Source organism: Neomonachus schauinslandi, chromosome 10, assembly GCF_002201575.2.
Source record: "Neomonachus schauinslandi chromosome 10, ASM220157v2, whole genome shotgun sequence".
NCBI classification, from domain to species: domain Eukaryota; kingdom Metazoa; phylum Chordata; class Mammalia; order Carnivora; family Phocidae; genus Neomonachus; species Neomonachus schauinslandi.
The window spans coordinates 93,774,269-93,789,928 of NC_058412.1; the positions used below are offsets into that span (position 1 = coordinate 93,774,269).

At 47.1% G+C, this 15,660-nt stretch overlaps 1 protein-coding gene across 1 annotated transcript in view; it reads right to left on the reverse strand.

Annotated features, from left to right (window-relative positions):
- Window positions 1–15,660, reverse strand: part of SLC24A3 (solute carrier family 24 member 3) — a 501,442-nt gene that overhangs the window by 43,300 nt on the left and 442,482 nt on the right. The window contains exons 8-10 of the mRNA XM_021700716.2: window positions 12,548–12,573; window positions 5,404–5,457; window positions 136–269 (exon numbers count right to left, since the gene is read on the reverse strand). Of these exons, the coding sequence (XP_021556391.2) occupies window positions 136–269; window positions 5,404–5,457; window positions 12,548–12,573 (214 nt within the window). The remainder of the gene's footprint in view (window positions 1–135; window positions 270–5,403; window positions 5,458–12,547; window positions 12,574–15,660) is intronic.

The window sequence follows — 15,660 nt, forward strand, 5'->3', positions numbered from 1 at the left end:
TTCTCTCCCTTGGTCTCCTCTGGTGCAGGCAACCTCCCGCCAGGCCAGCCGCGGCACCCCAGGGGTGGCCTGGACGGTGGGCAGCCAGGCAGCCTCCCAGTGCTCCCTCCAGGGACCCAGGTTGTCCATAGGTACCTTTCTTGAGTAGCACCACAGTTGCGTCACAGTTGCTGCTGTCGTCAATTTCAGCATTGTTGGCCAAGCCGTTGACCATGTTTCCAGCACCTTTTGTCCTCCTTTCGAAGCACTGATGGATGCAAGCGTTATATCTGAACAAAGTAACAAGCAGAAGGAGCCCATCAGCTGTGTGTGCCCTGCAGCTCTCAGTCTAGGTGCATTGTGAGGGACCCCGTGCCTCAAGTTATCATTATTATTATTCTGTCTTCCATGTCCCCATAGAAAAATGCAATCTGTCCTCTTTTCCGATTTCAGGATATATGGTAAGTGAAAATAAAACCAACATCACATAAGTAAATAGAGACACACTGTTTTCTTTGCAACTTCTCAAGGTCAGTGGCGGCATCCCGGGATTGAGTTCCCTTGCCCACAGTCCATGCATGGAAGGGCCATGATGAGACTCAGCAGGATGGGCAAGGTCATGGCTCCAGGACCTTTGCTGTTAGGGGCCTGCTGGGCGGGGGAAGGAGCAGGTGTCACAGTGCATCATGGTGTGCAGGCTATAGGCTGGCTGGCACTCTAGGTCTCTGTGTTTGGTTTTTTAAGATCATAGGTTGGGGTACTGTGAATCTCTGTACATGCTGGGCCATAATTCCAGGTCCAGTGGGCTATTGGCTTTAGGAAACAATTCTGGGCTATGATTGTCCAGAATAACTGGGTGAAAACATTGTGTAGCCCTTCTTACATGTGTGTTGGAAGGGAAGAAGCCTATATAAATTCCTAGCATGTTTTTGGCAGCTAAATGTTCTGGTCCCTTTATCTTTAATACTGGAAGACCCCCAAAGAGGAATCCTAGAAAACTCTTGGGGAAAGTCAGCCAGGTAGAGTTTCCAGGGCTTTGGAAGCCACTGCTGCTTTTTGCAACACTCGAACACCTAAAGACCTCGGTGGCTTATTGGCCATGGGATAACCCATTGAGGTGTTCCCCAGCTTGATCTCTGGCCTCCCAGAGGAACCGCAGCCAGTCATGGCAGCTCTAAATGGCCAGCTGGTAGGCCACTCAAGCTGTGTTTCCCCCCACAGGCTTCTCTTCCACATCCCCTTTACTGCTACAGACTCTCTGGAGTCTTCTTTACTGTAACCAATGCCTGTTCTTCAGTCAGAGCAGCTCTGGGTGGGTGGGCCATCATGATACAGATGGAGGGACCTTCTGTGGTTGGACAGCCCCTTCCTGTACTCCCTGGGAGCTTACAGTTCATCCTCCATGGCATGAGGGAGAACAGAAAAGTAGTCAAAAGTGATGGTGATTTCTGTGAGAAGGGAAGTGGGCAGGCCAGTCCTGGGGCAGTCTGGGGCACTCTCAGGCTTAATACCGAGAGGGAGAACGGAACCAGAACATCACTATTTTGCAACCCTAAAGAAATAATGGAGCCAGATCTTGTGCATCGATGACTGCCAACATCACAGACAGAGAGACAAGAGACATTAATGTGCCTGTTGGTGGCAGAACTCACCACCACTTGGGACACAGTCTACCCTGGACTGGACTGATGGCTGGCATACAGGAAATATGGAGGTCAAAGGAACAGGCCGCACCACAGCACAGGATGTAATCAACAATTTCCAAACTGCAGGAAACTATGTAGCTAATAATCCAACTTCATCAAAGAATAAATTGCAAGGGAAAAGAAAACCAGAGGGGGGGATTCATAGATTAAAAGTTGGAGCAACCAATGATAATGAGTGGGATTTATTTGGATTCTGATTTTAAAAATATTTAGGAGATTAAAAGAAAGCTGTAAAAGATGGCATTCATGAGATCATTGAAAGTTTGAACACCAATTTGATATTTAATTATATTGAAGAAATAGCATTAATCTTGGGTGCGATAATCATGTGATGGTTATGTGAAAGGGGAGTCCTTTTAGAGGCGTATCCTGAGGTTTTTATAGATGAATTGGCATGCTCTCTGGGGCTTCACACCACATGGAGGGAAAGAAATGGATAGGGGTGTGGGCTTCTGGCTGTCAGGCTGATGATGAGCGTGGGGGGGCTGTCATACCATTCTGCTGGCTTTTGTAAATATTCAAATCTTCTTAATGAAAAAGTCTCCCCACTTTCTAGACTGAAGAAGAATGTCTTGCCTTACTGATAGAGCTATGGGGGAGAGGCAGAATTTCTGTCATCTTGACTCAAAATCCATTTCCCCATAGAAATACCGACTTGCATGAAGCTTTGCCTTGAAAGTACAACCGTGCGTTACACATTTATTTGGATTTGGATAACAAGGTAATAACACTATGTCTAGTCTTATTATGAGACCTTTCTTGAAATCAGATACTGGTTAGTAACTTAACTATGCTGTCCCATTTCATGCTTACAACTTTTGTGGTAGGAGGCGTTAGGAACCCTGTTTTTAAGAGAGGAAACAGAGATTCAAAATGGCAGAATAACTGGGCCCAAGGTCTTACTGCTGGCAAGTGGCAGACTGTGAGGTGTGACCAGGCAGGGCTGAACGTGCAACTCTTGATCTCAACCACCAGACTACACTGCCTAACCTGGGGACTAACTCCCAAAGAAGGGACCCAGACATACAGAAATCAATCCTCACCAAGGCCAGGTAAGCCTCATGTTCCCTTAAGATTTCTATCTACTTGGCCAAACTGAAATTGCTTTTTGACCTTCAGACAGAATGTTTAAAGTCATCCACCCAGGAGGCAGCTGACAACTCTAAAATATGCGGGTTTTAACTGCTGCTACTCAGTTTTATATTTTTAATTGAATGTTTTAAATTTTGTGCTTGCACCCTGAAGCTATTTTATTGTGAAGCATGCAATTTTATAAATCAGATTTTATAAAACCCCATGATTAAAGCCTCTGATTGTGGACAGGGATGGCTAAAGAGCAGAGATTTCAATTTAGAACTTAGGACCAGAATTTATGCAGAAAATTCTGTGAGCACAGTAGCTGCCATTCCCTGTTTTATTTGTATCCTGCTGGTTTGAACAGCTGGAAGGCTGGGAAAGTTGAGGCATCAGCAGAAACACACCTCATTAGCTTTCACATTGGGCATAGTTTGGGGGAGAGGAGAGAAATTATTCACTGTGTTATCTTAATATCCACATGCCCTGCCAGCAACTCATGGGCTTTACGATGGCTTGGTAGAGGGGTGCAGTGGTCACAAGATGCATACTAGCAAAATTCCTCAACCTTCCTTCCCTTTGGACCAACTCTGGTGTAAGCCCTCCTTATTCTGTGAAGCCCCCAGTGAATGCACTATGGGACATGCTCTCCTCTAAATTCGGATTCAAAACTGAAGACCAGTGTTGAGTATAGAGCACTCAGTCAATTCTTCTGGAATAATTGACCAATTCACCCTTTCAAAGGGGAAGAAAAGGACTCCTGACTTTTGGGGACCTCAAACTTAGGGCCTCAACATATTACAAAAAAAAAAAAAGGTGAAATAATCAAATTTAAAACACACTGAAAGAAAATGTATGTATTATTGAGACCTTCCTATAGTGGCACTGATTCCCTAATGGTTTTGCTATTTGAGAGAAGGAGGAGCAAGATGCCTTCAAAGACTTTTCCTTAGGAGTCTAGAAATTCTGGAAGGCCTTTGGGCCAACTCTGGTTTTCATGGGAGCCCATCAATTGGTATTTTTAAATGGAAGGTGAGTAGTGGTAAAAGCACCTGATTTCTTCATCAGTCATCCCATGGTAACCCCACACCAGGATACTCTAGAAATACCCTCTTCCAGGAAGTAACAAGTCCACACTGACCACTGGACAGCTCCTGAGGTGAAGGCTGGATGCCATATTGAGTGGACTGGCCACAGACTGCTTACAGCCCACAGTGGACATCAGCTGAACCAGCTCCTACCTTTACTGTTGGTGCAATGTTTGCCGATGGCCATGCTGATTTCTCAAAAAAGGTCTCTCGGACACTAGTGGCCAGAATTATTTTTTGTCATTAACAGCAAAGACAATTTGACATGTCAAATTCCAGACTGCTACCTGATGTGTCTAACTGGCAATTTCTGACTGTGTGGTACTTTCTTGCCCCCTGAGAAGGTAGTCACAAATGCTGGGGAAAGTACGGGTTAATTTGGAATGAAAGAAACAGCTCCCATGGGGTCCAGCCGCTGCAGCACGGAATGGCTCTACATTATTTATGAGCTCCTCATCTCAATGGTACTTGGCAAAAAGATGAACCAGCAGGTTCACAGCCATGGTGCTTACTTTTTGCCTTAGAGTATGGGAAATACCAGCTAATAAAATTCTTGATACAAACAGTAAGCCTCCCAGACTCTAGGGGCGGGGGAAAGAACCTATGAAGTGGTGGTTTTCAAATATGTCCACAAATTCTTTGACACTCCTCCCTTCAAATGGTGAAGCAGATCCCTCGAGTGTGGGCTAGGCTTACTTCTAATTAACAGAATATGGCAGAAGTGACAGCATGTGACTTGTGAGACCAGATTAGAAAAGGCACTGGGGGTCCTTCTTGTTCTCTCTCTTGACTCACTTGCTCCCGTGCTGTGGAGACACTCAACCAGCCCTAAGGAGAGGCCCACATGCTGAGGAACTGAGGGCTCCAGCCAACAGCCAGCATCAGCTCGGCAATAGCACAAGTGGGTCATTTTGCAGCCCCAGTTAAGTAGATGACAGCCACCCTGGCACCCTCTTAACTACGATCTCAAGGAAGACCCCGAGCTAGAACTCTCTGGTTATGTGCTCCTGGATGCCTGACTCAGAAGCTGTAATGAGATAACACATGCTTGTAGTTTTAAGACACTACATTTTGGGCTCATTTGTTACACAATGGTAGGTGATGAGTATGTTATGAATAATGCAAGTCTGCAGGTATTCGATCTATGGTTTTAGTCATCTCTTAATTAGCTCTGGTCCCATCTTTGTCACCCTATATAGAAGCATGACTTAGTGAATTTTACCTCCTTTACTGTTATGAAAGAGAGTGAAAACAGCCCAAAGCTTGGTTGCCAGGTATTAAAGAGGGTACAAAGGTTTGAGAGATTTCTCCAATTAAACACGTAATGCTTTGATTCTGTTATCACATGAGGTTTCGAAGGGTCTTTGCTGTTGCTTCGAATCAGAACTTACAGTGCTGCACAGCAGGTTGCTGAGGGAACCCAGGAGTCTGTGATCGTCAGCACTGAAAGCCAGCCCACTACCTGCCCTGCCCCCATTCCTCTTTCCACATTATCCCATCATTCTCAATGTAGGAAAGAGTTTTGGGAAAGAAAACCGAGAAAACATTTTACTTACTTCATGATGACGATATAGATGAGATACATCAGCACGAGGACTAAAGACTCCCACCTGGGTAAAACCAAGAATGGCTAGTTACAGAAAGTCACCACAGGCAGATGTGCAACACACCAGTTGATCTCTAAACATCCACGCCACGTGAAGGGCAGCTACACCTGGCAAGCAGGGCGAGGACAAGGCACATGTGCAGACTGGTTACAAGTGTTTCCTGGTCTGTAGACACAGCTTTCAAGGGGCTTTATTTTCCTTTTCTACCTAAAAGGAAAATGCTCCTTCCCTTCCATTACTCACTCACCCAAAAGTTCTGTGAGAGCACAAGTCTACCATAATATTGCTGATTATAAGCCTGTATTTATGAATCCATCCACAGTTTAATCGTTCAGTAAAACTATTCATATATATTTACAAAGGGCAAACTAGAGGAATTCACAGGGGTGACCCAGAGATTGCTGGATAGGAGGAGCAAGGCATAGAGAGAGAGGGAGGGGGAGGGGGGAGGGAGAGGAGGGAAGGAGGAGATTGAGAGATGAAGGGAGGGGGAAGAGGGAGGGAGAGAGGGAGAGAGGGAGATAGGAAGGGAGAAAGCGAGGGAGAGGGAGGGAGAGGGAGGGGGAGGGAGGAGGGGGGGGGGGGGGGGGAGGGAGGGGGGAAAGGGAGAGAGGGAGGGAGGGAGAGAGGGAGACAGGAAGGGAGAGAGAGAGAGAGAGGGAGGGAGAGAGAGAGGGAGACAGGAAGGGAGAAAGAGAGGGAGAGGGAGGGAGAAAGAGAGTGAGGGGGAGGGAGGGAGAGGGAGGGAAGGAGGGAGAAAGGATGCCTGGGCAGGGAGGTGCCAGCAGGAAGGATAAGAATGGACAAGTGGAAAATGGTCAAGAGAAAGTAAAAAATAAACCCACTGGAATGTACCTTGAACTTCGGATAATTTGAATACTTCTATTTTATTCATTTTAGTAACTTCCAGTTTCAAAAACCAAGGAATTTAATTTTTAAGCTCCCCTTTTAGCTGTAGAATTGAGGGAGTAATTCTGGTTTCGAGAAAAGGTTACTGGAGAATGGTCTGTGAAGAAATTCTAGGTTATGCCTTCCCTTCCTGTTTTCTTCTCAAGTTCTGTGTCTAAAAATTGACCCTTGGGGAAATATGTGGTCAAATTTAAAAAGGCCGCACACAGGGGTTTTGTTGCAGTGGTGTTTATAACCCCAAAGTGCTGGAAAGCAGTGAGACAGTTGTAGGAGGGGAGGCTGGGTCCACCTGTCACGGTATTTCAGTCCTGCACATCGGTTCAGAATCACTATGCAAACTGTGTGTGTGTGCGTATCTGGTATAAAAGTGCTCTTGCTCCTACTAAGAGAAGTCAGGGGCTCCAAATCTCTCCACTCTCCACCACATTTCTCGGCTCCTCTCTCAGCAAACCTTCTCAAAGCATCGTGCGCACTGCCCTGCAGCACCTCCCACTCACTTGGCAAATTCCTTGAGTCTAACATCCACAGCCATCCATCCTCTGACACACTGGTCCAGGGCACCAGCCACCTCCATGTGCACGCGCCCAGGGATGGTTCTCAGCCACCCTGTTCAACTTCCCTGCAGCATCTGAAGGTTGACCACCTGTCCTCCTGCATGCAACATGCTCTTCCCCCGACTTCTGAGAGGCCGCACGGCTGCTTTTCCTCCTGTCATCCCCCTACCTTCTCCTTCCTTCCGCCTCCTCCATTTCCTCAGGTGAAACTCCAAATATGGGACCCTCTTCTCTTTTTACCTAGATGACATCATCTCATCATCCTGCTGTAAACACTAGCCGACACCTCCACCCCGCACTTCTCCCCAGCGCAGGGGCTTATACCCATGGTCAGCATGGTTTCTCCACGTGGCGTCTAAACGCATGTTGGAGCGGAATCTGGAATTCCTACTTCCCGGCTTCATGCTCCCTGGGCTTTGCCACCTCAGTCAACTGTACCACTCCCTGCCCGGTCAAGCTCCAGATCTGGAAATCAGTCAGGAGCACTCCTTGACCCTCGCCTCACATCCCTCAGAACCCCACGTCCAAAATATTTCCTGAATTGTTGGCTTCTGCCCTCTGCACTGCTACCCGCCAGGCCACCTGAACGGCAGCTCTGAACTGGTGTCTGCAAGGCTACTTGATCATGTCATTCTTCTGTTTCAAGCTCTCCAGCTGCTTCCCAACACACTTGAGAAGAAAAAACAAAAGGTGCCCTTTCTCTGTAAAACCCAGTTCTTTTGCTTCGTCCAATTGTCTGTGCCCCCTCTGTGTTTCACCACACTGGCCTCCCTTCGTTTGCACATGCCAGAAGCTCTTTCCTTCTCCACAGGGCCTTTGCACTCACTATTCCTCCTGCCAAGAATACTCTTCCCTTCACTCCCTGGCTGGCCCCTTTTATCCTGCAAATGCCCGTGGAAATGTCACGTCCTCCAAGATGTCTTCCCTGCCTACTCCTTCACTTTCTATCACATGACCTTGTGTATGTTCTTTAAACCACTGACCTGTCTGTGCTTCCCTTGTTTATTTATTCATTCCTTACTAATGCCTGTTTCAGGCAGTCACTTGACAGCACTCCTCATACTTGACCCCCACCTCAGCTATCCCATTTCTCATTTTCCAGAGACTCAGAACAGATCCCTTGACAGCTGATTCGCCTTCCCTCCCTGGGGGCCCACTATTCTCCTCTCCCCACAGCACAGAGCAGCCCTCAGCTCATCTGTACAGGGTGAGACTTCCTTTAAAATCCATTTCCAGGGGCACCTGGGTGGCTCAGTTGGTTCAGTGACTGCCTTTGGTTCAGGTCATGATCCCGGAGTTCGGGATCAAGTCCCACAACAGGCTCCTTGCTCAGCGGGAAGCCTGCTTCCCCCTCTGACCCTCTCCCCTCTCATGCTGTTTCTCACTCTCTCTCTCTTGCTCTCTCTCAAATAAATAAATAAAACCTTTAAAAGAAATCCATTTTCAGTTGCAAAACACCTCTTGAACATGGTCCTTATTGAAACCAGTGTATGTGTGGCATAAAATTAATTGGGAAAAATGGGGCTTATTCAGTGTTCATTTTGAAGGCAGAGATACTTGAGATCCAAAGGGATGCCATGTAACTTGGATGCATTTTAATAGACTCAGGAAGGGGTCACCAGGAAACAGACCCACAACGTGAAATATTTCATCTATGCTGAATGAAGTCCAGCACTTTGTAAACAGGTAGATGGATACTCTCTAATTCCTTTAGGCCTTTTTGTTTTTTTTCCTCAAAACAAGCCCTTCCATTGCAATGTTCAAGTAAAGTTCTCTTTTGTTAGATTTCAGGGATGCCCATGAGATGGGTGTTCTCTGCTTCTGCTGACATTTCAGGTTTGCTTGGTGGGCGCCCAGACAGGGCTCACCCAGTGGTTGCTCCAGAGGAAATACACGAGGCTCTGTGAGGCCTTGATACTAGCCAGCTGCTGTCCTCTCTGCTTTAGGGCCTGAGTGTTTGATCCAGTCCTGGCTCAATGCTCTTCAGAGTCCCAGGGATACCCCCCGCCCCCGCCCTCCCCATGCCATGAGTGTCTCCAAATGACCCCGTGATTACATGTCTACTGTCTGCCTCCTCTCTAGTCCCAGAGAACCCAAGGTGAGGGCCGAGTTTGGTTCTGTGTTCTATTTCTGGTTCTGGAACAGAGCCTCACATTCAGGAGGTGTTTAGAAAACAGGGGTGGAACTGGACAGATTCCACATGCAGACTTCTAAAGTCACACAGCTCTTGTCCCCCTTCTCCCCCCTCCCCACCCAGGGACACTTCTCCACCTGCCTCTCCTGACCACAGCTCATCCACTGTCCTCCAAGGACCTGGTCTTGTGGCATGATCTGGGTTTGTTCTTTCCCTTCCCGCAAACTTCCATTTGGAACCACCTTCAACTGGCCCCTGGTTCTCCTGCCAAAGATCGTTCTTTCCTGTATTGGGAAGCTTATTCCCTGTTCCTCCCCATTCTCACCCAAAGGGCATGGCTCTGCTTTCCTAACTGTGGTCCAGAACATTCAATGCTGGTTCCAAGTGCCACACAGGTAAATATTCTCCAGGTCATGTCCCCAGGCTCTCTTTTCTCTCCCAAAGTTACAGCTTGAGGTTCAAAGAAGAAACAAGAACATCAACCTGGATCCTTTTGTTTTCTTGTCAGGCCTTCAGACTCACTGAAGACATAGTCCAAATTCCTTCCGGCAATATTGTGGGCCTTGCTGAGCTGTCATTATGGATTCAGGTTGAACATCCTTCATACTTGGTGGATCTCTGATGCTTCCTATTTTAAATGTCTTTAGGGGTAGTTATCTAACTGAAAAGCACCAAACTTATATTCACCTGCCTTTTGTTTGCTAATAGAAGCCGACGAGGTTGAGACAGCAAATGAGGACTACTGGATCTGAAGGAGGGTGGGCCCATCTCCAGAATAAATCATGATCGATCTAGAGTTGTAATTCTATTCCACCTGGCCATAGTGGGGACCAAAGAGATATAAGGTGGAAAGGTGTTCTTCCTGTTTCCTCCTTCTTGCCTTCAATCTAAACTTGATGCCTGGGACTGCAGCAGCCCTCCTGGGACCATGAGGGAGAGGCCAAGAGAAATGCGGAGCCATCGTACACCAACAGCTGGGGTACTTGTTATGTAAGAAAAATAAACCACTGTTTCTTTAACCCACTGGAGCTGGTTTTCTGCTGTAAAAGCCTTTTGCCTGCCCTTCCCTGGCTGCTTGAGATCTGCTGCAGAATGCTGATTCAGGAGTGGTAAAGGCATCTGAGCTGTGGATGATGGGGAAGTCTTGCCCCTGTGTATTGTACTCAACAAGGCTCCTTTAGTCCTACAGAGTACTCTCATTTCAAAAGATACACAAGTGAAATTAGTTTGCTTTTGAGGATTTGGGATGAATTGGTTACCGCCCTGGAAATCGCTAAGACATGATGGAATGTTCTACAACAAGGAATAGAATTCACTGTTAAAGGTATTTGTGAAGTATTGCTGTGTTTTAATTGCACAGGTTGAAGAATCTGGTGTTAAAGGGAGAAATCAGAGAAGTCAGCTCTTAGACACACCCTTTCAGCAAAACAAATGCTTGTGGTTGGCAGGGTACGAAAAATACCCAGTATTTTCGGTGGACAGTGAAAAATACCTTAAAGTTCAATATATTTTGCATTTAAATGAGGAGCTGAGATCCCTGGAAGTCCCAGAGCAGTTATGGGCCAGTGGCGCAGACTTTAATCTCTCAGCCTCACTCATGTGAAGAATGTCCTCCGTCAGCGCATCCATATAATAACAATAATTACGTAACAGGCCAGCAGTCTGGGAATGATGTCCTGGTGCCAGGAAGCCTCCCCCTTGTTCTTCCCTGCAGCTACTCCTGTGCACGAGTTAGGATTCTAATCCAGCCCAGGCTGGAACGAAACATACTTGGGAATCTGCAACTCATTCATTCATGGCCTTCCTGTCTCCTCCATGTGGGAGCCTCAGTGCTCAGGCTGAGGGCCCAAGGACCTCAGACCCTGAACCCTTCAGCGCAGGCCCAGGGTTCTAACCCAGAACCCAGGGTTCTAACCTCGTACATCCACAGGAGATTTGGCCTTTGGAATGCAGAGGAAACAGTCTCTCCCTTTCTTGATCCACACCATCTGAAAGATCCTAAAAGACATTCTGAGGACTGAAATAGGCCTGCTTTCATCAGCAAAGCCAGGGAGGTAGAGAAAAGAGAGAGCTCTCTCTAAGAAAAACCAACAGTAAACCACCATAGCTATCCTCTTTCTTAAGGTTTTCTGTGTAAAAACAGCAGAAAAATTTCTGAGATTGACTGCAATCATAACTTGTCTTTATGGCAGTGTTGTGAGTTAAGAGTAGCAACACTGAACAACACGTAAGCAACTACTGTTTGCTAAGGCAGAGCGGTGGTTGTGCTAAGTGTGCCATCATTTGGAGTGAGGATAGTTTTGTAAGTTTTCTTGTGCTGCACTTCATCCCCAAGGACATGGAGGGAAGATGTCACCACTCTGCTTGGCGACCTTGTCCAGGCAGATCCCATGAAGAGGTTCTCCCTCACCTCTGACCTGAGGTGCTCCCAGACATCTTAATCCTTTTTAGCCTGCTGGTCCAGGCTTCTCAAAGAAGACCTTCTTGTTTTTTAATGGGTTGATATAAAGATGATGCATCTTAAAGCAAGTTCTCCTAGTGGCCTCCTCCTTGCCCCTCCTGGACAGAGGAGAGCTGGCAAAACTACACTTTAATACCTTGGCATGGTGAATCACATTTACCATCAATGGGGCAAGTTCCTCTACCATGCCCAAATTCTGAAAATCAGAGATCCTAAGACAAAGAGATGTCACTCCCACAAAGGGCTAGTGCGCATTTTGACAAAGGCTCACTCTTAGCTTTAAACAATACCACGCAAGTTGGTCTACTTACCTAGCTACACTGCCACACTATCCCTAAGATGCGATTTCATATTTCTCTATATCTACAGATTAAATATTTGAGAAAAATGAAGCAAGAATGCACAACACACCCAATTTCTATTTCTATTCCAAAGATATCTGACTTGCTCAAAACCCACCTGAGAAATGGGGATTTGGGTAGTTGACCCAAATGCAAATGTTCCCATAGACGTAACCTGGCTAAAGTTTTGTATCTATCAAAAAAAAAAAAAGTCACTGATTTTTCAGAGATCTAAGATCGTCTTGAATGTCAGGCACAACTTTAATGGGCCAAGGATAACGGAAGTGCCTCCATCTCTGGTTCCCGAGACATACATGGTATTTGGAATATGCCAACGCGGTCTGGATACGACTTGTAAAGACCAGTCAAATCCTAACCAGGGCCCAGCAAATGACTGACTGCAGGAGGCCAGCTGAGTCAGGCCAGCTAAGTTTGTCACTAACCTGGGTGACAAAGACAGTGGGATATTAGCCTCCCAAATGGAAGGCCACCACCCCAGCCCAGGGGAAAAGGTCTCTGCTCTGTGAAAGCTAATCTAATGTCTTTGTTGAGGTCCACAGAGGGGTCCCAAGAGGTGCTGGTTGTTCCAAGCTGCCCCGACATTCCCCTTTCTTTCTAAACCCTGACTGGTCTTCCATATATTCGGCTCCGCAACACAGCCAGGGGAAACTGGAAGGGAAAAAGAGGCACTTACCAGGAAACTTGTTCGTCATAAATGAACTGTAAAAAAAATAAAAAGGACAGACGATTAGACACGCGCACGCACGCACGCACGCGCACGCAAAATCCGCGCGCACACGCACACACTTTACGACTGCACGTTGTCCCCCCCACGTAGCCTGCTTTGCGGGGATCCGGCTGCGGCTGGCCTGCAACCAGAATAATCTGCAGATAAACTTCCCTCTGTGCTGGTTCTGTTTCTGGCTAATGTTAGTGGAAGGAGGTGCTGTTGGCAGGCTGGGGCGGCACGCTGCGGAGGGGAGAAGCACAGGGTCATCCCTTCCTTTCTGCAACTTCTGTCCAACGGTGGAGGGGCAGGGAAGCACGACCACCCCTCTGTGCAGAGCACCATGCGCTGTCGAATTTTAGATCTGGAAGGGGATAGGGGAGCCTGGCGGGTGCTTCCAAACATCAGCCACTTGGGGGCCACCTGTAAGACGTCTGCACGTCTCTGGGCACTCTACAGCACCTTCAAGCTTTTAGGCAAGCCCTCGGATTTCTATGTACTCAATATTTTTCTTTCGGTTGACTTGTTTCCTTAAAAGAATTGACTTTCAAAGAAAACTCTGCATCACAACCAGAATCAGAGACTCCACTCCACTTGCCGCCCTTGTGCAGAGGGTGGGAAGTCAATGCAGTGACGACAGTGACTGCACACCCCAGCGGGGCCCCGCAGGCTGCCCATGCCCTGAGCCACGGGCCTGCCCTTTTGTTCAAGGAGATTCGCAAGGGTCAGAGGCGGCTGGAAAGAGGGACCAGTGCCAAACTGAGATCTGCCTCCCCCTTAAGCCAGAGCCCAAATCCCTTCTCACTTTGGGGATTAAAGTGGTGTCATCCTGGCCCTTTGATTTATATGGGGAAATGGAGCCGCAGAGAACACGAGTTTTCCTGAGGGTGCTCATTTAGCTGCAGAGCTGGTTCTAGAACTCAGGCCTGGCTCTTAAGTCTTCTTTCCATGACACATTTCTGTGCCTCGAAGGCACGCTGTTGAAAACAAGTGGAAGCTGAGGGTTGCTTCATAGCTCGCTCTTTCCACCTTCACGGGATACGACTGCTCTGGGTACGACCAGCTCTTAGCGCTTTTCTTTCAGGGCCCGTGGCCCTCTGGAGATTCCAAGGCAAAAACCTCTGGGTGCAAGGGGTCATTATGGCATGGAGATTGTAAACTCAACCAAAGACGTGGGCATCGCTTCAGTCCCTGGAGATGATAATAAGCAGCAGCTGTGAGACATGCAGAGAAAACCGCACAGCTGAACAGGTGTGGCTCTGAAGGCACCAGAGAGGACCTCTCTCCAATTATCCCAAAGCTGCAAAGAGAAGATGAGAAGAAAGGGGACCCACTTATTTGTAGCTCACAGTTCCTGACAAGACATTGAAGAAGACGTTGGCTTCAGCAGCTTTGTGACTCTTGTTATCAGATTCAACAGGTTGACATTTGGATGAAAATGTCAAATCAGAATGGGAAGAGAATTAAATAAAGGAAGCCATCCCGCGATCCAGGTTGGATGGTATGCAGTCCACCCCTGGAAGGCATTCACGGATCCTTTTGTACCACCCCCAGCTTTAAAAAAAAAAATCGTCAAGAAATCAGGGAAAAGAACAAATGATTTAAATTGGAAAATGTTTCTATTAATTGAAGTTTATTTAGTATCAGTCTTGAGCATTGTGCTGGAGCAATCAATTCATGGCCACTTAAGAGAGCACGAGATACTGGTAAAGACTTTATTAAAGCGCCAATTTAATTTTTGTCTATCAGGGAAGGCAGGTGATACCCTATAATATAAAAGCAGCTTTCAGGAAGCCCTTATTCTATGCCATCTGAGTGACAGGTGGGGGCACAGATCAATGGGTCTTTAGCGATTATTTCAGCGATCATATCAATGGGGAAAAATCAGTATAGGCTGAACTGTGCAAAGGATCCCAAAATGAGAATGGAATTTACAGAGGACACAATAAATCAGGGAATAGTGGGGTCTGGACTAGATACACAATTAAGGACAGAACATCATGAGTCTGAAGCTTAGGTAGAGGCGGTGGCCAGGGAAGTCAGGGGTGGGAACGGTGTTGAGGGAGGCAGACAAGGAGAACTGCCCATGGTCTCCCTACACATCTTAACAAATGAAGATGATCTGGAAGCCTCCATATAACTGACGCAGGGGCACCCCCTCACTGACCACTCAGAGTCAGAAGCCCTCAGCTGCCTGGTGGCTAATGAGCAAACACCGCCTGGAATTTATCTGACTTCTTCTAGAGAATTGGGAGGAAGAATGAGAGGACTCAAAAAAAGAACAGTAAAATAGAGAAAAGGAACTAGAAGTCAGGACTTTAGGAAAATCTACATGGAAAGAGGATTGTTGGTGGTGGGAAAGGAGGGGGATGGTGAGTTATGAATGCGTCTGGGCCTTGCTGGTGACACCTGGATGAGGCCGAGCCACTGATCATCCCCCACTCAGAAGACTGAAAATGAGGAAATTGACACTGCTCACAGGATGTTCCTTCTAGTTCCTGGACCACCCTGACGGAATGCTGGAATCACTCGGTCTGAAAAGTCCTAAAATGACAAGGACAGGTGACTTTCTCACTTGATGTTGCTGATGGTTTCAGGGAATGGATGTTACTTTGCTAACAGATATTTTATTTTATTCCATTTTATAGACAAATGTTGCATATCCTTCTTTATTTCCATGTTCTATCTGTGGGTAAAAGAAGACGAGACAACTGTCCCACACCTTACAGCGGCCTTAATAGGGTAGAAAACCCCCTGAAATCATTTATATAGGTACTTGTCAGAAACAAGAAATTGGGCCCCCACTTCCACCTGGTCACCACTAGGTGGTGCTCACGTCCTACCCTCTGCTTGTCCACTCTGCCAAGGCAGTGAGGGGGATTGGAAGGAAGTCAGATCAAGTCCATTTCAAGGCTCCATTAAACTTTCTGGAAAGAGGGTAAACACCTCAAGACAGAAGGCTTCCTAACGGAGTCTTCAGCCAACGTTCTGGAGGCAGGACACGTTCTGAGTTTAAATAAAGGAAGCCATCCCACGATCCAGGTCCCTCGCGGGGCAGGTCCCTCAACTCATGCCACCAC